General features: G+C 40.7%; 1 protein-coding gene across 1 annotated transcript; it reads left to right on the top strand.

The window, feature by feature from the left end:
- The first annotated feature begins 49 nt into the window (after positions 1-49).
- Positions 50-21,559, top strand: rnpepl1 (arginyl aminopeptidase like 1). Its single transcript, XM_026368380.1, has 11 exons — positions 50-1,753; positions 1,879-2,019; positions 6,588-6,739; positions 12,840-12,956; positions 13,028-13,263; positions 18,895-19,008; positions 19,091-19,203; positions 19,536-19,644; positions 19,977-20,204; positions 20,371-20,513; positions 20,871-21,559. Exons 1-11 carry the CDS (start codon positions 1,265-1,267, stop codon positions 21,177-21,179), a joined length of 2,151 nt encoding a protein of 716 aa, XP_026224165.1. The 5' UTR covers positions 50-1,264; the 3' UTR covers positions 21,180-21,559.
- The last annotated feature ends 801 nt before the right edge of the window (positions 21,560-22,360 follow it).

Raw genomic sequence — 22,360 nt, 5'->3', positions numbered from 1 at the left:
TCCGCAGCGCCCCCCTCCGCTCCGCAGAAACTTTTCCTGTTGTTACTTCCTGTTTAGTCCGGAGCGGATCCTGCTGCGTCCTCTCGTTTCTCCGCTGCTGTTTTCTCTCTTTTTGTTTCCGTAAATTCTCTTTTTCTTTCTCTCGGGACTCGGACACTCGGACACTCGGTCTCCACCAGCTAACACCGAACACACCGGGAGGATCTGGATTCAGTGACCGGGACACAGAGCCGCGAGTCGGGCTGAGTTGTCAGGAACAGCCGGCGTTTGTCTGGTTCTTCTGCTTCGGCTCCTGATGGATTTTACATAAACTGTTTTTCGTTAAAACCGCTAATAATGAGTTGCCTGCTGCTCATGCTAATTAGGGCTCTGCTAATTAGCCAGCTCTGCTAACGATGTTAGTTAAATGAGTTGACGCTGTGGCTGCTGTGACCTCTAACTTCGTCTGTTAAAGTGCCTGTTTTTTAAAGCTAGTTTGGTTTTAAAGCTAAAGGTGCTAATTTAAAGAACAGCTAGCCCCTGATGAAACTGACTTTAAATGTAGTCTGAGTTTGGTTAAACTGGGCTAAAACTGGGCTTTAACTGGTGACTATAGGAGGTTGAAGTGAGTTGTTGATTAAAATGTGTTTTCTGGTGTTTAGGTTCAGTTCGTGTTTAATTTAATAAACGTTTGAATGTAGTTTGGCTTCGTCACTCAGATTGGGATTAAATGTGGTCTAATTCGGTTAAATAATGTTTAAATGAGCTTTAAATACAGAGTTAGGAGTTGTGTGAAACTGCGTTAGAAATTACTTTAATACTGGGTCTAATGTAAAAACAGACCCAGTCTGTCTACCAGTGTCTTGGCGTTTATTTGCATGTAGACGTTAAATTAGACGTTTGTTTAATGGAGTTTTGAATGTAGTTCAGGGCTGAATTCAGTCTTTTTTTATTTAGTTCTTTTTGGGGTTTTCTGATTTAAGGGGTTTTGAATGTTGTCAAGCCGGTTTTAGTTCTGTGGTTTCTTGTTTAAAACCAGGTTCACATTGGTTAGTCTTAGTCTTAATGTGTCTGAACTTGTCTTGTGATAAACTATGTTATGCATGAAGTCTGTTCTGGGTTTGGTGTGGATCCAGGTTTAAGCTCAGTTCTGGATCACAAGTGCCCTTATGTATTTCTCATTCTCTTAGAGAAGCGTTGCCTCCCGGGTTTTAAGAGTCCTCCTGGTTTTTGTGGATGCAGTTAGTTCAGGTCGGGGTGTGGGGGTTAGTCCTAGGTTTAGTTTATGATGGCAGACCTTCACCATACTCCCACCGCGCTGTGTTGCTGCCGTAAGTCCATGCCGGTTTCAGGGGCCCGGTGTGTTGGGGACTCCAGCTGGCCCTCAGCGGCTCCAGGTCCTGGATCCCCACGATGTCCCCTGGTTGACGTGGCCTCGGCGTCTAATTTTAGGTGCTTCCAGCTGCAACACTTCCACCTGGACCTGCGGCTGAACTTTGCTGTGAAGGAGATGAGCGGCTGGCTGGTCCTGGACCTGGTCCCTGTCCAGTCAGGGGTCCACACACTGGTTCTGGACTCTCATCCCTCCCTGCTGATCCAATCCATAGACTGTAAGGTCCCTGGGGGACAGGAAGAGCCTGCCTCCCTGACATATCGAGTGGACCCGTTCACAGATTACGGATCGTCGCTCAACATCAGCCTGCCGACAGCTGCTGTGAAACCCGGACGGCTGATCCAGATCACAGTCCGCTACACCACCACAGATGGACCTGCGGTACAGAGACACACAGCTCCACTTGCCTTCACATTAGCTGAAGAATCAGTTGGTCTTTCCTTTGTCTGCAGCAAAGTCTCTTGTGATTCTTTATCTGTAACTGATGATGATTCTGTGTCTCTCAGATCTGGTGGCTGGACTCGGAGCTGACCTGTGGTCAGTCCCGTCCTCTGGTCTTCACTCAGGGTCACTCCGTATGTAACCGCTCCTTCTTCCCCTGCTTTGACACACCTGCCGTCAAGTCCACTTACACCGCCACAGTCAGGGTAGGTCTGAACTCTGACCTCACACTCACCTGCACGCTGTTGGTATAATAAAGTTGGAATACTGTGATAATAAAGTTAGAATAATAAAGTTAGAATAATAAAGTTAGAATACTGTGATAATAAAGTTAGAATAATAATGTTAGAATAATAAAGTTAGAATACTGTGATAATAAAGTTAGAATAATAATGTTAGAATAATAAAGTTAGAATACTGTGATCATAAAGTTAGAATAATAAAGTTAGAATAATGAAGTTGGAATAATAAAGTTGGAATAATAAAGTTGGAATAATAAAGTTGGAATCATAATGTTAGAATACTGTGATAATAAAGTTAGAATAATAATGTTAGAATACTGTGATAATAAAGTTATAATAATAAAGTTATAATAATAAAGTTAGAATAATAATGTTAGAATACTGTGATAATAAAGTTAGAATAATAAAGTTATAATAATAAAGTTAGAATAATAATGTTAGAATACTGTGATAATAAAGTTAGAATAATAAAGTTATAATAATAAAGTTAGAATAATAAAGTTAGAATAATAAAGTTAGAATAATAATGTTAGAATACTGTGATAATAAAGTTAGAATAATAAAGTTAGAATAATAACTTTAGGATACTGTGATAATAAAGTCAGAATAATAATGTTAGAATAATAAAGTTGGAATACTGTGATAATAAAGTTATAATAATAAAGTTAGAATAATAAAGTTAGAATAATAAAGTTAGAATACTGTGATAATAAAGTTAGAATAATAATGTTAGAATAATAAAGTTAGAATACTGTGATAATAAAGTCAGAATAATAATGTTAGAATAATAAAGTTAGAATACTGTGATAATAAAGTCAGAATAATAATGTTAGAATAATAAAGTTGGAATACTGTGATAATAAAGTCAGAATAATAATGTTAGAATAATAAAGTTGGAATACTGTGATAATAAAGTTATAATAATAAAGTCAGAATAATAAAGTTAGAATACTGTGATAATAAAGTTAGAATAATAATGTTAGAATAATAAAGTTAGAATACTGTGATAATAAAGTTAGAATAATAAAGTTAGAATAATAAAGTTAGAATACTGTGATAATAAAGTTAGAATAATAAAGTTAGAATAATAAAGTTATAATAATAAAGTTAGAATAATAAAGTTAGAATAATAAAGTTAGAATACTGTGATAATAAAGTTAGAATAATAATGTTAGAATAATAAAGTTAGAATACTGTGATCATAAAGTTAGAATAATAAAGTTAGAATAATGAAGTTGGAATAATAAAGTTGGAATAATAAAGTTGGAATAATAAAGTTGGAATAATAAAGTTGGAATCATAATGTTAGAATACTGTGATAATAAAGTTAGAATAATAATGTTAGAATACTGTGATAATAAAGTTAGAATAATAATGTTAGAATACTGTGATAATAAAGTTATAATAATAAAGTTATAATAATAAAGTTAGAATAATAATGTTAGAATACTGTGATAATAAAGTTATAATAATAAAGTTATAATAATAAAGTTAGAATAATAATGTTAGAATACTGTGATAATAAAGTCAGAATAATAATGTTAGAATAATAAAGTTGGAATACTGTGATAATAAAGTTATAATAATAAAGTTAGAATAATAAAGTCAGAATAATAAAGTTAGAATACTGTGATAATAAAGTTAGAATAATAATGTTAGAATAATAAAGTTAGAATACTGTGATAATAAAGTCAGAATAATAATGTTAGAATAATAAAGTTAGAATACTGTGATAATAAAGTTAGAATAATAATGTTAGAATAATAAAGTTAGAATACTGTGATAATAAAGTTAGAATAATAATGTTAGAATAATAAAGTTAGAATACTGTGATAATAAAGTTAGAATAATAATGTTGGTATAATAAAGTTAGAATACTGTGATAATAAAGTTAGAATAATAATGTTAGAATAATAAAGTTAGAATACTGTGATAATAAAGTCAGAATAATAATGTTAGAATAATAAAGTTGGAATACTGTGATAATAAAGTCAGAATAATAATGTTAGAATAATAAAGTTGGAATACTGTGATAATAAAGTTATAATAATAAAGTCAGAATAATAAAGTTAGAATACTGTGATAATAAAGTTAGAATAATAATGTTAGAATAATAAAGTTAGAATACTGTGATCATAAAGTTAGAATAATAAAGTTAGAATAATAAAGTTAGAATACTGTGATAATAGAGTTATAATAATAAAGTTATAATAATAAAGTTATAATAATAAAGTTAGAATACTGTGATAATAAAGTTAGAATAATAATGTTAGAATAATAAAGTTAGAATACTGTGATCATAAAGTTATAATAATAAAGTTAGAATAATGAAGTTGGAATAATAAAGTTGGAATAATAAAGTTGGAATACTGTGATCATAAAGTTAGAATAATAATGTTAGAATAATAAAGTTAGAATACTGTGATCATAAAGTTAGAATAATAAAGTTGGAATAATGAAGTTGGAATAATAAAGTTGGAATAATAAAGTTGGAATAATAAAGTTGGAATAATAAAGTTGGAATCATAATGTTAGAATACTGTGATAATAAAGTTAGAATAATAATGTTAGAATACTGTGATAATAAAGTTATAATAATAAAGTTATAATAATAAAGTTATAATAATAAAGTTGGAATACTGTGATAATAAAGTTAGAATAATAAAGTTATAATAATAAAGTTAGAATAATAACTTTAGGATACTGTGATAATAAAGTCAGAATAATAATGTTAGAATAATAAAGTTGGAATACTGTGATAATAAAGTTATAATAATAAAGTCAGAATAATAAAGTTAGAATAATAAAGTTAGAATACTGTGATAATAGAGTTATAATAATAAAGTTATAATAATAAAGTTATAATAATAATGTTAGAATACTGTGATAATAAAGTTATAATAATAAAGTTAGAATAATAAAGTTAGAATAATAAAGTTAGAATAATAATGTTAGAATACTGTGATAATAAAGTTAGAATAATAAAGTTAGAATAATAAAGTTAGAATACTGTGATAATAAAGTTAGAATAATAAAGTTAGAATAATAAAGTTAGAATAATAAAGTTGGAATACTGTTATAATAATGTTAGAATAATAAAGTTGGAATAATAAAGTTAGAATAATAATGTTAGAATAATAATGTTAGAATACTGTGATAATAAAGTTAGAATAATAAAGTTAGAATAATAAAGTTAGAATAATAAAGTTAGAATAATAATGTTAGAATACTGTGATAATAAAGTTAGAATAATAAAGTTAGAATAATAAAGTTAGAATACTGTGATAATAAAGTTAGAATAATAAAGTTAGAATAATAAAGTTAGAATAATAAAGTTGGAATACTGTTATAATAATGTTAGAATAATAAAGTTGGAATAATAAAGTTGGAATACTGTTATAATAATGTTAGAATAATAAAGTTGGAATAATAAAGTTAGAATAATAATGTTAGAATAATAATGTTAGAATACTGTGATAATAAAGTTATAATAATAAAGTTATAATAATAAAGTTAGAATAATAAAGTTAGAATAATAATGTTAGAATACTGTGATAATAAAGTTAGAATAATAAAGTTAGAATAATAAAGTTAGAATAATAAAGTTAGAATACTGTGATAATAAAGTTATAATAATAAAGTTAGAATAATAAAGTTAGAATAATAAAGTTGGAATACTGTTAGAATAATAAAGTTAGAATAATAAAGTTAGAATAATAATGTTAGAATACTGTGATAATAAAGTTAGAATAATAAAGTTAGAATAATAATGTTAGAATACTGTGATAATAAAGTTAGAATAATAAAGTTAGAATAATAAAGTTATAATAATAAAGTTGGAATAATAATGTTAGAATACTGTGATAATAAAGTCAGAATAATAAAGTTAGAATAATAAAGTTAGAATAATAACTTTAGGATACTGTGATAATAAAGTTAGAATAATAATGTTAGAATAATAAAGTTGGAATACTGTGATAATAAAGTCAGAATAATAATGTTAGAATAATAAAGTTGGAATACTGTGATAATAAAGTTAGAATAATAACGTTGGAATAATAAAGTTGGAATAATAATGTTAGAATACTGTGATAATAAAGTTAGAATAATAACTTTAGAATACTGTGATAATAAAGTTAGAACAATAACTTTAGAATACTGTGATAATAAAGTTAGAATAATAACTTTAGAATACTGTGATAATAATGTTGGAATAATAATGTTGGAATAATAAAGTTAGAATAATAAAGTTAGAATAATAATGTTAGAATACTGTGATAATAAAGTTAGAATACTAAAAGACGTGTCGTGTACACAGACACTTCAACCTGCACTTGCTTAACTATCAGGTCTAGCAGGATCTCTCTTTCTGTTCCCAATATCGAACTTTGTTTCCCATCAGACTTCATTCTGAAGTTTGATATAATCAGATTAAACCAGGTTTTATTCAGATTCAGGATCAGGTTATTACAGTAGAGGACAATATGTCCACTAATAACTTGAATCTTTATTTTCCTCCTCTTCCTCTCCAGGTCCCAGATGGAGTTACAGTGTTGATGAGTGCATCTCGAAGCTCGTACTCCAAAGAGGACCGGGTCTTTCAGTTCTCCATGGAGTTTCCTGTCCCGTCCTATCTGGTTGCGCTGGTGGCCGGAGACCTGCAGCACGTTGACATCGGCCCGAGGTCAGTTACAGTCTAGAGACACAGACACCACAACAGGGAAAGTAGAAACCAGGGTGGGCTGTGAGACTGTGGGCGTGTAACTGGTCCCTCAGCCTCCAACAGAGATTAATTTTTTCTTAGAATTGGTTTCAGGTTCACTAATAAGCATTTACTCTGAGGATTCTGTGTCAGATCTATGTTCTCCCAGTTCTGCTTTCATTGAGATCAGATCAGTGAGTGAAGCTGATGAACTTCATATGAAAAGAATAGTGGGTCAGATTCAGGAGGATTTAATCTGGACTGACTAGACCAGGGGTATTCAACAAAAATTTAAAGAGGTCCGGTTACACAATATTTTTGGAAGCAAAGGTCCAGAAGATTCTAATGTCTAACTATTTACTGTGATATATTATCAAGTAGCCTGCATGTAATCAATACTTGACTGTCAAATCAAATTAATTCAGTACAATTCAAAAACCTTTTGACTAATTTATTGTTATGTAACATCAAACTGAGCATGTGACTCAAGATCCTGGTGGACTGGTCATACTGGGCTCTGAGACTAGAAACTTTCTGTGATCACACTTCAGATTTTAGTGGGTATGTGTTCAAAACCTTTGTGTTTTGTCACATAATGCTGTTTGACATTGGCACTTTTAATAAGAGCCACAGTTTCTGAACATATCAGACACACTGGTTTAGTTCAGTGGGTAATATGAACAGAAAGGAGTCTGTACTGTAGTGTCTCTGTCACTGTTCTTTGGTTGTGTAAAGCTGCTTTGTGACAATGTCAATTGTAAAAAGCCCTCTACAAATAAAATTGAATTGAATTGAATTGTTCATTCTGGATTAAAAACTCGATTTTCACTGTCCACTTTTCTCTTTTTGGACATTTTTATATTTATCTCTTCCTGTTTCAGTCTCCACGTCCTTTAATCAACGTTCTCCTCTCTGTCGTCTGTCTCTCTCTCCTCTGTCGTCTGTCTCTCTCTCCTCTCTGTCGTCTGTCTCTCTCCTCTCTGTCGTCTGTATCTCTCCTCTCTGTCGTCTGTCTCTCTCTCCTCTCTGTCGTCTGTATCTCTCTCCTCTCTGTCGTCTGTCTCTCTCTCCTCTCTGTCGTCTGTCTCTCTCCTCTGTCGTCTGTCTCTCTCCTCTCCGTCGTCTGTCTCTCTCTCCTCTCTGTCGTCTGTATCTCTCTCCTCTGTCGTCTGTCTCTCTCCTCTCTGTCGTCTGTCTCTCTCCTCTCTGTCGTCTCTCTCCTCTCTGTCGTCTGTATCTCTCCTCTCTGTCGTCTGTCTCTCTCTCCTCTCTGTCGTCTGTCTCTCTCCTCTCTGTCGTCTGTCTCTCTCCTCTCTGTCGTCTGTCTCTCTCTCTGTCGTCTGTCTCTCTCTCTCTGCCTGTCGTCTCTCTCTCTCTGTCGTCTGTCTCTCTCCTCTCTGTCGTCTGTATCTCTCCTCTCTGTCGTCTGTCTCTCTCTCCTCTGTCGTCTGTATCTCTCTCTCTGTCGTCTGTCTCTCTCTCCTCTGTCGTCTGTATCTCTCTCCTCTCGTCGTCTGTCTCTCTCCTCTCTGTCGTCTGTATCTCTCCTCTCTGTCGTCTGTCTCTCTCCTCTCTGTCGTCTGTATCTCTCTCCTCTCTGTCGTCTGTCTCTCTCCTCTCGTCGTCTGTCTCTCTCCTCTCTGTCGTCTGTCTCTCTCCTCTCTGTCGTCTGTCTCTCCTCTCTGTCGTCTGTCTCTCTCTCCCTCTGTCGTCTGTCTCTCTCTCCTCTCTGTCGTCTGTCTCTCTCCTCTCTGTCGTCTGTATCTCTCCTCTCTGTCGTCTGTCTCTCTCTCCTCTCTGTCGTCTGTTCTCTCTCCTCTCTGTCGTCTGTCTCTCTCTCTCTCTGTCGTCTGTCTCTCTCCTCTCTGTCGTCTGTCTCTCTCCTCTCTGTCGTCTGTCTCTCTCCTCTCTGTCGTCTGTCTCTCTCCTCTGTCGTCTGTCTCTCTCCTCTGTCGTCTGTCTCTCTCCTCTCTGTCGTCTGTCTCTCTCCTCTCTGTCGTCTGTATCTCTTCCTCTCTGTCGTCTGTATCTCTCTCCTCTCTGTGTCGTCTCTCTCCTCTGTCGTCGTCTGTCTCCTCTCCTCGTCTGTCTCTCTCTCTCTGTCGTCTGTCTCTCTCCTCTCTGTCGTCTGTCTTCTCTCTCCTCTCTGTCTGTATCTCTCTCTCTGTCGTCTGTCTCTTCCTCTCTGTCGTCTGTCTCTCTCTCCTCTGTCGTCTGTATCTCTCTCCTCTGTCGTCTGTCTCTCTCTCCTGTCGTCTGTCTCTCTCTCTCTGTCTCTGTATCTCTCCTCTCTGTCGTCTGTCTCCTTCCTCTGTCGTCTGTATTCTCCTCTCTGTCCTCTGTATCTCCTCTCCGTCGTCTGTCTCTTACTCTCTCCTGCTGTCTTGTATCCTTCTGTGTCTTGTCTTTCTTCTGTCGTCTGTCTCTCTCTCCTCTGTTGTAGCTCTCTCCTCTCTGTCGTCTGTCTCTCTCTCTCTGTCGTCTGTCTCTCTCTTCTCTTGTCTCTGTATCTCTCCTCTCTGTCGTCTGTCTCTCTCCTCTGTCGTCTGTCTCTCTCTCCTCTCCGTCGTCTGTCTCTCTCTCCTCTCTGTCGTCTGTCTCTCTCCTCTGTCGTCTGTCTCTCTCCTCTGTCGTCTGTCTCTCTCTCCTCTCTGTCGTCTGTCTCTCTCTCCTCTCTGTCGTCTGTCTCTCTCCTCTCTGTCGTCTGTATCTCTCTCCTCTCCGTCGTCTGTCTCTCTCTCCTCTCTGTCGTCTGTCTCTCTCTCCTCTCTGTCGTCTGTCTCTCTCTCCTCTCCGTCGTCTGTCTCTCTCTCCTCTCCGTCGTCTGTCTCTCTCTCCTCTCTGTCGTCTGTATCTCTCCTCTCTGTCGTCTGTATCTCTCTCCTCTCTGTCGTCTGTCTCTCTCTCCTCTCTGTCGTCTGTCTCTCTCTCCTCTCCGTCGTCTGTCTCTCTCTCCTCTCTGTCGTCTGTCTCTCTCTCCTCCGTCGTCTGTATCTCTCTCCTCTCTGTCGTCTGTATCTCTCCCTCTCTGTCGTCTGTATCTCTCCTCTCTGTCGTCTGTCTCTCTCTCCTCTCTGTCGTCTGTATCTCTCTCCTCTCTGTCGTCTGTCTCTCTCTCCTCCGTCGTCTGTATCTCTCTCCTCTCCGTCGTCTGTCTCTCTCTCCTCTCCGTCGTCTGTCTCTCTCTCCTCTCCGTCGTCTGTCTCTCTCTCCTCTCCGTCGTCTGTCTCTCTCTCCTCTCTGTCGTCTGTCTCTCCTCTCTGTCGTCTGTATCTCTCTCCTCTGTCGTCTGTATCTCTCCTCTTTGTCGTCTGTCTCTCTCTCCTCTCTGTCGTCTGTCTCTCTCTCTCTCCGTCGTCTGTCTCTCTCTCCTCTCCGTCGTCTGTCTCTCTCTCCTCTCCGTCGTCTGTCTCTCTCTCCTCTCTGTCGTCTGTCTCTCCTGTCTGTCGTCTGTCTCTCTCTCCTCTCTGTCGTCTGTATCTCTCCTCTTTGTCGTCTGTCTCTCTCTCCTCTCTGTCGTCTGTCTCTCTCCTCTCTGTCGTCTGTCTCTCTCTCCTCTCTGTCGTCTGTCTCTCTCTCCTCTCTGTCGTCTGTCTCTCTCTCCTCTCTGTCGTCTGTCTCTCTCTCCTCTGTCGTCTGTCTCTCTCCTCTCCGTCGTCTGTCTCTCTCTCCTCTCTGTCGTCTGTATCTCTCTCCTCTGTCGTCTGTCTCTCTCTCCTCTCTGTCGTCTGTATCTCTCTCCTCTGTCGTCTGTCTCTCTCTCCTCTCTGTCGTCTGTCTCTCTCCTCTCTGTCGTCTGTCTCTCTCCTCTCTGTCGTCTGTCTCTCTCCTCTCTGTCGTCTGTATCTCTCCTCTCTGTCGTCTGTCTCTCTCCTCTCTGTCGTCTGTCTCTCTCTCCTCTCTGTCGTCTGTCTCTCTCTCCTCTCTGTCGTCTGTCTCTCTCTCCTCTCTGTCGTCTGTCTCTCTCCTCTCTGTCGTCTGTCTCTCTCTCCTCTGTCGTCTGTCTCTCTCCTCTCTGTCGTCTGTCTCTCTCCTCTCTGTCGTCTGTCTCTCTCTCCTCTGTCGTCTGTCTCTCTCTCCTCTCTGTCGTCTGTCTCTCTCTCCTCTCTGTCGTCTGTATCTCTCTCCTCTCTGTCGTCTGTATCTCTCTCCTCTCTGTCGTCTGTATCTCTCTCCTCTCTGTCGTCTGTATCTCTGCTCTCTGTCGTCTGTCTCTCTCCTCTCCGTCGTCTGTCTCTCTCCTCTCCGTCGTCTGTCTCTCTCTCCTCTCTGTCGTCTGTCTCTCTCCTCTCTGTCGTCTGTCTCTCTCCTCTCCGTCGTCTGTCTCTCTCTCCTCTCTGTCGTCTGTCTCTCTCCTCTCTGTCGTCTGTCTCTCTCTCCTCTGTCGTCTGTATCTCTCTCCTCTCTGTCGTCTGTCTCTCTCTCCTCTGTCGTCTGTCTCTCTCTACTCTCTGTCCTCTGTATCTCTCCTCTCTGTCGTCTGTCTCTCTCTCCTCTGTCGTCTGTCTCTCTCTCCTCTCTGTCCTCTGTCTCTCTCCTCTCCGTCGTCTGTCTCTCTCTACTCTCTGTCCTCTGTCTCTCTCCTCTCCGTCGTCTGTCTCTCTCTCCTCTCTGTCGTCTGTCTCTCTCTCCTCTGTCGTCTGTCTCTCTCCTCTGTCGTCTGTCTCTCTCTCCTCTCCGTCGTCTGTCTCTCTCTCATCTCTGTCGTCTGTCTCTCCTCTCTGTCGTCTGTCTCTCTCTCCTCTGTCGTCTGTCTCTCTCCTCTGTCGTCTGTCTCTCTCTCCTCTCCGTCGTCTGTCTCTCTCTCATCTCTGTCGTCTGTCTCTCCTCTCCGTCGTCTGTCTCTCTCTCCTCTCCGTCGTCTGTCTCTCTCTCCTCTCTGTCGTCTGTCTCTCCTCTCCGTCGTCTGTCTCTCTCTCCTCTGTCGTCTGTATCTCTCTCCTCTCTGTCGTCTGTCTCTCTCTCCTCTCCGTCGTCTGTCTCTCTCTCCTCTCCGTCGTCTGTCTCTCTCTCCTCTCCGTCGTCTGTCTCTCTCCTCTCCGTCGTCTGTCTCTCTCTCCTCTCTGTCGTCTGTCTCTCTCCTCTCTGTCGTCTGTATCTCTCTCCTCTCCGTCGTCTGTATCTCTCCCCTCTGTCGTCTGTCTCTCTCTCCTCTCTGTCGTCTGTCTCTCTCCTCTCTGTCGTCTGTCTCTCTCTCCTCTCTGTCGTCTGTATCTCTCTCCTCTCTGTCGTCTGTCTCTCTCTCCTCTCCGTCGTCTGTCTCTCTCTCCTCTCCGTCGTCTGTATCTCTCCTCTCTGTCGTCTGTCTCTCTGTCCTCTCTGTCGTCTGTCTCTCTCCTCTCTGTCGTCTGTCTCTCTGTCCTCTCTGTCGTCTGTATCTCTCTCCTCTCTGTCGTCTGTATCTCTCTCCTCTCTGTCGTCTGTATCTCTCTCCTCTCTGTCGTCTGTATCTCTCTCCTCTCCGTCGTCTGTCTCTCTCTCCTCTCCGTCGTCTGTCTCTCTCTCCTCTCCGTCGTCTGTCTCTCTCTCCTCTCCGTCGTCTGTCTCTCTCTCCTCTCCGTCGTCTGTCTCTCTCTCCTCTCCGTCGTCTGTATCTCTCCTCTCTGTCGTCTGTATCACTCTCCTCTCTGTTATCACCGTCTTTCTTTATTAATTTCTTTCCAACCTCGAACTTTCTCTCATCTAGTGTTGAGTCGCTAATTTTACTGCCTGTGATCCACAGAATCGATTGGCTAAGTGAAGTCACGTGGGATCGCTTAACTTGCATTCAATTGGCCAATGCGTTCTCGCGTCCATTAAATACCTACTGTAAAGAGCGAAATAGCTGCGTCGGTTAAAATTAAGGTGTCCCGCTAGATTTGGAATCAAAACGTTCGGTTTGGTCTGGAGCTCAGGGTCCGTATGGGACAGCTTCTGGGTCCGGATCCGGACCGTGGTCCTCCTTGTTAGTGAACAAGGAGTCCCCTGTACTAGAGGATCAGGATCAGACTCTGTAACAAAGAACTCAGAAAAGGATTAGACTCTATAACAAAGGACTCAGATCAGGGTCAGACTCACCTTTGACCTCCACACCTGTTTGTAGGAGTCGAGTGTGGGCGGAGCCATGTCTGTTGTCCTGTGCAGTGAAGAAACTGGGGGGCAGTGTGGAGCACTGGCTGGGAGTTGCAGAGGAGTTGTTTGGACCATACCTGTGGGGCAGGTGAGTCAAGAGTTCTATATATTAAAATGAGTAAAAGCATCAAAGGAAAAATCGACTTACCTGTTGCTCAGGTGTGACATCGTGTTCCTGCCCCCATCTTTCCCCATCGTCGCCATGGAGAACCCCTGCCTCACTTTCATCATCGCGTCCATCCTGGAGAGCAGCGAGTTCCTGCTGATCGACGTGATCCACGAGATCGCTCACGGCTGGTTCGGGAACGCCGTCACCAACGCTACCTGGGAGGAGATGTGGCTGAGCGAGGGCCTGGCAACGTACGCACAGAGACGCATTACTACAGAGGCCTACGGTACTCTCTATACTACTGAATACTACTGTACTCTCTAAATACTACTGAATACTACGATACTCTCTAAATACTACGGTACTCTCTAAATACTACTGAATACTACTGTACTCTCTAAATACTACTGAATACTACTGTACTCTCTAAATACTACTGAATACTACGGTACTCTCTAAATACTACGGTACTCTCTAAATACTACTGAATACTACGGTACTCACTAAATACTACTGAATACTACTGTACTCTCTAAATACTACTGAATACTACTGTACTCTCTAAATACTACTGAATACTACTGTACTCTCTAAATACTACTGTACTCTCTAAATACTACTGAATACTACGGTACTCTCTAAATACTACTGAATACTACGGTACTCTCTGAATACTACTGAATAGTACTGTACTCTCTAAATACTACTGAATACTACGGTACTCTCTAAATACTACTGAATACTACTGTACTCTCTAAATACTACGGTACTCTCTAAATACTACTGAATACTACGGTACTCTGAATACTACTGAATACTACTGTACTCTCTAAATACTACTGAATACTACTGTACTCTCTAAATACTACTGAATACTACTGTACTCTCTAAATACTACTGAATACTACTGTACTCTCTAAATACTACTGTACTCTCTAAATACTACTGAATACTATGGTACTCTCTAAATACTACTGAATACTACGGTATTCTCTGAATACTACGGTACTCTCTAAATACTACTGAATACCACTGTACTCTCTAAATACTACTGAATACTACTGTACTCTCTAAATACTACTGTACTCTCTAAATACTACTGAATACTATGGTACTCTCTAAATACTACTGAATACTACGGTACTCTCTGAATACTACGGTACTCTCTAAATACTACTGAATACCACTGTACTCTCTAAATACTACTGAATACTACTGTACTCTCTAAATACTACTGTACTCTCTAAATACTACGGTACTCTCTAAATACTACTGAATACTACGGTACTCTCTAAATACTACTGAATACTACTGTACTCTCTAAATACTACTGAATACTACTGTACTCTCTAAATACTACTGTACTCTCTAAATACTACTGAATACTACGGTACTCTCTAAATACTACTGAATACTACTGTACTCTCTAAATACTACTGAATACTACTGTATTCTCTAAATACTACTGTACTCTCTAAATACTACTGAATACTACGGTACTCTCTGAATACTACTGAATACTACTGTACTCTCTAAATACTACTGAATCCTACTGTACTCTCTAAATACTACTGTACTCTCTAAATACTACTGAATACTACGGTACTCTCTGAATACTACTGAATACTACTGTACTCTCTAAATACTACTGAATACTACTGTACTCTCTAAATACTACTGAATACTACTGTACTCTCTAAATACTACTGAATACTACTGTACTCTCTAAATACTACTGTACTCGAAATACTACTGAATACTACGGTACTCTCTGAATACTACTGAATACTACGGTACTCTCTAAATACTACTGAATACTACTGTACTCTCTAAATACTACTGAATACTACGGTACTCTCTAAATACTACGGTACTCTCTAAATACCACTGAATACTACGGTACTCTCTGAATACTACTGAATACAACTGTATACAACTGTACTCTCTAAATACTACTGAATACTACGGTACTCTCTAAATACTACTGAATACTACAGTACTCTCTAAATACTACTGAATCACTACCGTCACCCCCCCAAAACTACCATAACCCCATAGAGACAGTGTCTGCTCCCCGAGTACCTAAATTATTTATATCTAAAACTAACACAAGAGGAGTTATTGATAAAAACCTAATAAAAATAAAGACGACTCCTCTTTCAGAACAAAATAACAAGAAAACAATCAAATGTGGACTTTTAAATATCAGATCTCTCTCGTCTAAATCCCTGTTAGTAAATGATTTGATAACTGACCATCAAATAGACTTATTCTGTCTTACTGAAACCTGGCTGCAGCAGGATGAATATGTCTCTCTGAATGAGTCGACCCCCTCAAGTCATGTTAATTATCATGTTCCTAGAAGCACAGGTCGGGGTGGAGGAGTAGCAGCAATCTTCCACTCAAGTTTGTTAATCAACCCCAGACCTAAACATAGTTTGAATTCATTTGAGAGCCTCACTCTTAGCCTCTCTGATCCTAACTGGAAAAATCCAAAACCAGTCCTGTTTGTTATTGTGTACCGTCCTCCTGTCCCTTACTCTGAGTTTTTAACTGAATTCTCAGAATTTCTATCTGATTTAGTTCTTAGTGCAGATAAAGTCATTATAGTGGGTGACTTCAATATCCATGTAGATGTTGATGATAACTGCCTCAACACTGTATTTAATTCACTATTAGACTCTAAATGTAAATAAACCCACTCACTGTTTTAATCACACCCTTGATCTTATTCTGACATACGGTGTGGAAATTGATCAGTTAATAGTTTTTCCCCAAAACCCTCTTTTATCTGACCATTTCTTAATTACGTTTGAATTTACAGTACCAGACTTTACTAAACCTACAGATAAGATTCACTACAGTAGATGTTTATGTGAAAATGCTGTTGACAAATTTAAGGAACTGATTCCATCTTTTATTTCAGAGCCATGTACCAACACAGAGGAAGGCAGTTATTTCAATGTTACTCCAGCACAAGTGGACTATCTTGTTAATAGTACTGGTGCTTCACTTGGAACAATACTTGATACTGTTGCTCCTCTGAAAAAGAAACTAGTGAGTCAGAGGAAGTTAACTCCATGGTACAATTCAAAAATCCGTAGCTTAAAGCAGAAATCGCCTAAGTTGGAAAGGAGGTGGCGTTCCACCAATTTAGATGAATATTGCCTAGCCTGGAAAGATAGTTTAATAATATTTTAAAAAGCCCTGCGTAAAGCTAGAACTTCATATTACTCCTCATTAATAGAGGCAAATAAGAACAACCCTAGGTTTCTTTTCAGCACTGTAGCCAGGCTGACAAAGAGTCATAGCTCTGTTGAGCCTAGTATTCCCTCAACTCTCAGCAGCAATGACTTCATGAATTTCTTTACAAATAAAATCATAACTATTAGAGAAAAAATTGATCAGATCCTCCCTGCATATAGCATGGATTGTACAACAACTCTCGATCCACGCGCGTACTTAGACTGCTTCCTCTCCGTAGATCATTCTGAATTAATTTCAGTAATTAATTCCTCTAAACCATCAACATGTCTCTTAGATCCCATCCCGACTAGACTCCTCAAGGATGTCTTACCTTTGATCAGCACGTCCATATTAGATCAGATCAATCTGTCTTTACAAATAGGCTACGTACCACAGGCTGTTAAGGTTGCTGTAGTCAAGCCCCTGCTCAAAAAGCCTACTCTGGACTCATGGGTCTTAGCGAATTATAGACCAATATCCAATCTGCCCTTTATCTCTAAAATCCTTGAAAAGATAGTTTCTAAGCAATTGTAGGACCACCTGCGTAGCAATAACTTGTATGAAGATTTCCAGTCAGGATTTAGAGTACATCATAGTACAGAAACAGCACTGGTAAAGGTCACTAATGATCTTCTATTAGCATCAGACAATGGACTACTCTCTATACTCGTCATGTTAGATCTTAGTGCTGCTTTCGACACTATAGATCACATTTTATTACACAGACTGAAACATGTCATTGGAATCAAAGGAACAGCACTAGAGTGGTTTATAAATCGTATCTATCAGATAGATTTCAGTTTGTACACGTTAATGATGAGTCTTCCATGCACAGCAAAGTCAGCTATGGAGTTCCACAGGGATCTGTGCTTGGACCGATTCTTTTCACTTTATATATGTCCCCTTTAGGCAATATTATTAGGAAACACTCTATAAATTTCCATTGTTATGCAGATGATACCCAGCTATATTTATCTATGAAACCAGGAGAAACTAATCAATTAGTCCAACTTCAGGAATGCTTAAAAGACATAAAGACCTGAATGTCCTCCAATTTCCTTCTCCTAAATCCAGACAAGACAGAGGTTATACTGTTTGGGCCTAAAAATCTCAGAGACACTATGTCTAATCACATTCTCACCATTGATGACTTAGTTCTGGCCTCAAGTTATACTGTAAGAAATCTCGGAGTTATCTTTGATCAGGATATCTCCTTCACTTCATACGTCATAGAAATCTCTAGAACTGCCTTTTTTCACCTAAGAAACATTGCTAAAATTAGGAGCATCCTGTCCCAAAGTGATGCTGAAAAACTAGTCCATGCATTTGTTACTTCCAGACTGGACTATTGTAATTCATTATTAATAGGATGTCCCAATAACTCATTAAAGAGCCTCCAGTTAATCCAAAATGCTGCAGCCAGAGTTCTGACTGGAATTAGCAAGAGAGATCATATTTCTCCAACGTTAGCTTCTCTCCATTGGCTCCCTGTTAAATCCAGAATTTAATTTAAAATTCTTCTCCTCACTTATAAATCCCTTAATAATCAGGCTCCATCTTATCTTAAAGAACTTATAGTTCCATATCTTCCAAGCAGAACTCTCCGTTCTCAGACTGCAGGTTTACTTGTGGTTCCTAGAGTTTCCAAATGTAGAATGGGAGGCAGAGCCTTTAGCTATCAAGCCCCTCCCCTGTGGAACCAGCTCCCAGTTCAGGTTCGGGAGGCAGACACCCTCTCTACATTTAAGACTAGACTTAAAACTTTCCTTTTTTATAAAGCTTATAGTTAGAGATGGATCAGGTGACTCTGAACCATCTCTTAGTTATGCTGATATAGGTTATTCTGCTGGGGGACCTCTACTGATACACTGAGCTCCTCTCCTCTCTCCTTTCTCCTCTATCCATTAAAATTCCACCATTGCATGTCATTAACTTTGTGTCTTCTCTCTCCTGTAGTTGTGTTTCCTCCTCTCTGTCTCCCTCTCTCTGTACTTTTCTGCTGGTATCCTCGGCCTGGAGCTGTACATCTCCAGAATCCAGTTCATCTGCCCAATGTTCTTGATGCTTGTTGTTGTCTTTATTGCCTGCTGTTCTTTTCTCTCTTCTCTTTCCACTCACCCCAACCGGTCGAGGCAGATGGCCGCCCACTATGAGTCTGGTTCTGCTGGAGGTTTCTTCCTCTAAAGGGAGTTTTTCCTCTCCACTGTTGCCTAAAGCTTGCTCAAATGGGATTGTTGGGTTTTATCTATAATTTTTGTATAAATATTTTCTGTAAGGTCTTAAACCTTACACTGTAAAGTGCCTTGAGATAACTTCTGTTGTAAATTGGCGCTATACAAATAAAATTGAATTGAATTGAATTGAATACGACTGTACTCTCTAACTACCGCTGAGTACTACTGTACTCTCTAAATACTACTGAATACTACGGTACTCTCTGAATGCTACTGAATACTACGGTACTCTCTGAATACTACTGAATACTACTGTCACCGCAGAGGCCTACAGTACTCTCTGAATACTACTGAGTACTACTGTACTCTCTAAATACCGCTGAGTACTACTGTCAGCTGCAGTAATGCTATTTAATGTATCCTAACCAGCTGTCAGTACTACAAGATACACAGTACTGGATGAACCGCAGTAATTGTCCCCTGTTCCTTGTCTTCAGGTGAAGCGTTCACCTGTCTGGAAACTGCCGTCCGATTGGACGCCCTTCACAGACAGCTGCGTCTCCTTGGAGACAACAACCCTGTGAGCAAACTGCACGTCAAGTTTGAATCAGGTAACCACACACACAGTTACACACAGAGTCAGGTGTGTCATACCGGTGTGTTGATATCACTGTCACCTGCTTCCTCGTTCAGGTGTGAATCCCAGCACCCTGATGAATCTGTTCACCTATGAGAAAGGTTTCTGCTTCGTGTCGTACCTGTCTCAGCTCTGCAGAGACGTCAGACGCTTCGACTGTTTCCTCAGGGTCAGTAAATACACAAACACACAAACACACACACACACACACCCCTGAACCTGGTTCTGAACTGAACTCTCTAACAGACCTTTGAAGACCGATACACACACACACACACACACAAACACACACACGCGCGCGCGCACAGACATAGACAGACACACAGACACACACATAAACACTCAACGACCCGTTCTACATAAACATAGCAAACATTTAAACTCAGACCGTGACATTTGGTTCTGTGGTTTTGAGTGGCAGCTCTGGTCCTGGGTCTGAGGCCGGTTCCTGTGGACTCAGACTCAGCTCAGCGTCGCCACCTTCTGTCTCTGTGTTTCCAGGATTATATCTCACAGTTCAAGTTCCGGAGCGTGGTGGCTCAGGACCTCATCGACTTCTTCCTGACCTATTTCCCTGAGCTGAAGGACGCTGCTGTCGCCCAGAGAGAAGGTGATTCTGATTCTGAAGCCGGATTGAGGTTCTGTGGGTGTTTTATGGGGAGGGAGGTGCTCGGTAGAGTTCTCAAGTCCATAAGTGTTGGTTCTGTTGGTCACCACAGAGGATTTGAAAAGGAATTGTGACGACGGGATCAAGTGTCAGATGAACTGTGGAGGAACCAAAGTGTTTCAGCTGCTCCGCCTCCAAAAACCAGGGTCTGGAGAAAACTGTCTTTGGTTCCTTCACAGTTCCTCCAAACCGACACTTGAGACACGTCTGTATGTCTCGTTTCAAATCCACCGTGTCAGACCGTCATGGTTTCTGATGGCTTCTTCTGGTCTCAGGTCTGGAGTTTGAGCGCTGGCTCAGTGGCTGTGGACCTCCTCTCTGTGAACCAGATCTGTCAGCAGGGGGCTCTCTGATCCAGCCGGTCCAGGATCTGTGTGACCTGTGGAGAACCAGCGAACCCCCTGACTTGCAGACCTTGCTGACCTTTGATCTCTCAGCCTGGAGTACCTTTCAGATCGTCTTGTTCCTGGACCGCATGCTGGACTACTCACCGCTGCCACATGGTAATACTGCACATACTACCTACTACTGCTACTTAAAGCTGTCTGAGCCCATTCAGAGGATTAGGATCTCAGACCAGGACCGAAAACCTATACCAGGACTGCTAACACTACTACTGTTCCTGGACCACCCTTTAAGGTTTTCCGTCTGTCCCCCTTCTGCCCCTAGCTGTGATGGTGAGTCTGTCCGACTGTTACTCGTCTCTGTTTGACGGTCTGAACGCCGAGGTTCAGATCCGCTGGCTGCAGATGGTGGTGAGGAACAGCTTCTACCCCGATCTTCCTCGAGTTCGAGCCTTTCTCCACAAACATGTGAGTACTACTACTTCTGATACTAGCACCTACCACCTACTAGTACTGCAAAAAGCTGGTCGAACTACTACACGTCCTGTGCAGGAGGTTTTCATGGGTCCAAATCAATGAGCCTCTGTGCTGATGACACCGTTTCAGGTGGTCGAAGCCCAAACCACAGACCTGTGTGTGATGGTTACTGTCATACAGAGTGTACTGAATGGATGATAGTAGTAGTAGTAGTAGTAGTAGTAGTAGTAGTGCTCGTACTACTACTACTACTACTACTAATACTACTGTGATGGGAGACAGTGAAGACTACTACTTGCTGATCTGTAACTACAGTTCCCATGATACTTCTGTGTTTCCTGTCTGCAGACATCCAGGATGTACACTGTGCCGCTGTACGAGGACCTGGTTGCTGGGGTGATGAAGTGTGTTGCAGTGGAGATTTTCTACCAAACTCAGCGCCGCCTCCATCCGAACCTCAGACGAACATTACAGCAGATTCTGTTCCAGACCAGCACCCCCGCAACCAATCAAAACGGTCCGGCTTTGCCCAACTCACCCTCCACCTCACCCCCTTCCTCTACACAGTCTCCACCTTCTGCCAAAACAACCCCCTCCAATGCCACTGCTGGGACAACCCCTGCCATCGCTCTGAGGGACGTCAACGTCTCTGCATGACTTGTTATTCACGTCACGTGACCACAGGGGACGTGATTGGTCGGTCGTTACAGGCAAACGGTGATGGGATGATGTTGCCTTGACAGCAGCAGCAGCTACAGATGTTGACACACTTAGAAGAGAGGAAGCCACAGGAAGTTCACTTCGAGCTGTGCGGGTGTCGATGGAGAAGTAGCCAGAGGTCAGAGGTCACGACTCATCATCATCATGAAGCTCGGATTAGAATCCTCTTGTTCACCTGGTGCCTGAACTTTCAGCTTCGAGGTGCTGATGGATCAAACGGTGGCCTACGGCCCCAGGAAGGGTCCATTGCTTAAACACCAGATTCTTACTTACAGATTTTTAATCCTTGGTGCAATTAAAGAGTTTTATTTTCTCCACCTGTGTTTTTTAACAGTTCAACGCTCTCTCCAGCTTCGGCACGAGGGAACTTTAATATTTACCAAGTAACTGCAGTTTTCTGAGAAGATCTGTTGTGGGCGCAACTAAGCAAAATTCATTCAGTGTCTTTGGAATATTAAATGTATTGGAGCACCTGGTTGGTTACAAATGGTCTGCACTTATTACACGCTTTTCTACCTAGCAGGCACTCAAAGCGCTTTACACTGCTTCTCATTCACCCATTCACACGCACAAGCACACACACATTCACACACCGATGGCAGAGCTGCTATGCAGCTGACCTGACTCACCGGAGGCAACTAGGGGTTCAGTATCTTGCCCAAGGACACTTTGGTATGTGACGTGGCAGCCGGGAATCGAACCACCAATCCTATGATTGGCAGTCAACTGCTCTACCTATTGAGCCACAGCCACCCCTACAACAACACCGTGTAACCACACGATCGACGGTGCTTTGAGTCCAGCTGGGGACACTTGCTGCAGTATGACATGCGGTCATGCTATGTCTCTCAAATTAAGAAAAAACACACCCTCCTCCACGTCTGTCAGGGGAAACAAAAAATTAATCGAAAATGAGTCTCAGCTAAACTTGACGAGCCTTGCAACAAAAACAAGTGAATCTCTGAGTCTGAGAGTTACAGGATGCTTTAACAGATCCATTCTGTAGCTTTAACTGTGGGGTTTGAACAGATGCTGCAGGTGTTTTCTTTGACTGTACTGATGCATGCTGGGAGTTTGTTTCGGTCTGAGAATTCGGTCTGTCCCTGATTATCAGTCTG

Source organism: Anabas testudineus, chromosome 13, assembly GCF_900324465.2.
Source record: "Anabas testudineus chromosome 13, fAnaTes1.2, whole genome shotgun sequence".
Lineage (NCBI taxonomy): Eukaryota > Metazoa > Chordata > Actinopteri > Anabantiformes > Anabantidae > Anabas > Anabas testudineus.
The sequence above is the reverse complement of the archived record's forward strand: the minus strand, read 5'-3'. Positions and strand labels throughout refer to the sequence as shown.

Coding starts and splice junctions, on each gene's coding strand:
- rnpepl1 (XM_026368380.1), top strand. CDS start 1,265: ATGATGGCAGACCTTCACCATACTCCCACCGCGCTGTGTTGCTGCCGT. Junction 1,754..1,878: donor CCACCACAGATGGACCTGCG/GTACAGAGACAC, acceptor TGTGTCTCTCAG/ATCTGGTGGCTGGACTCGGA. Junction 6,740..12,839: donor CACGTTGACATCGGCCCGAG/GTCAGTTACAGT, acceptor ACCTGTTTGTAG/GAGTCGAGTGTGGGCGGAGC.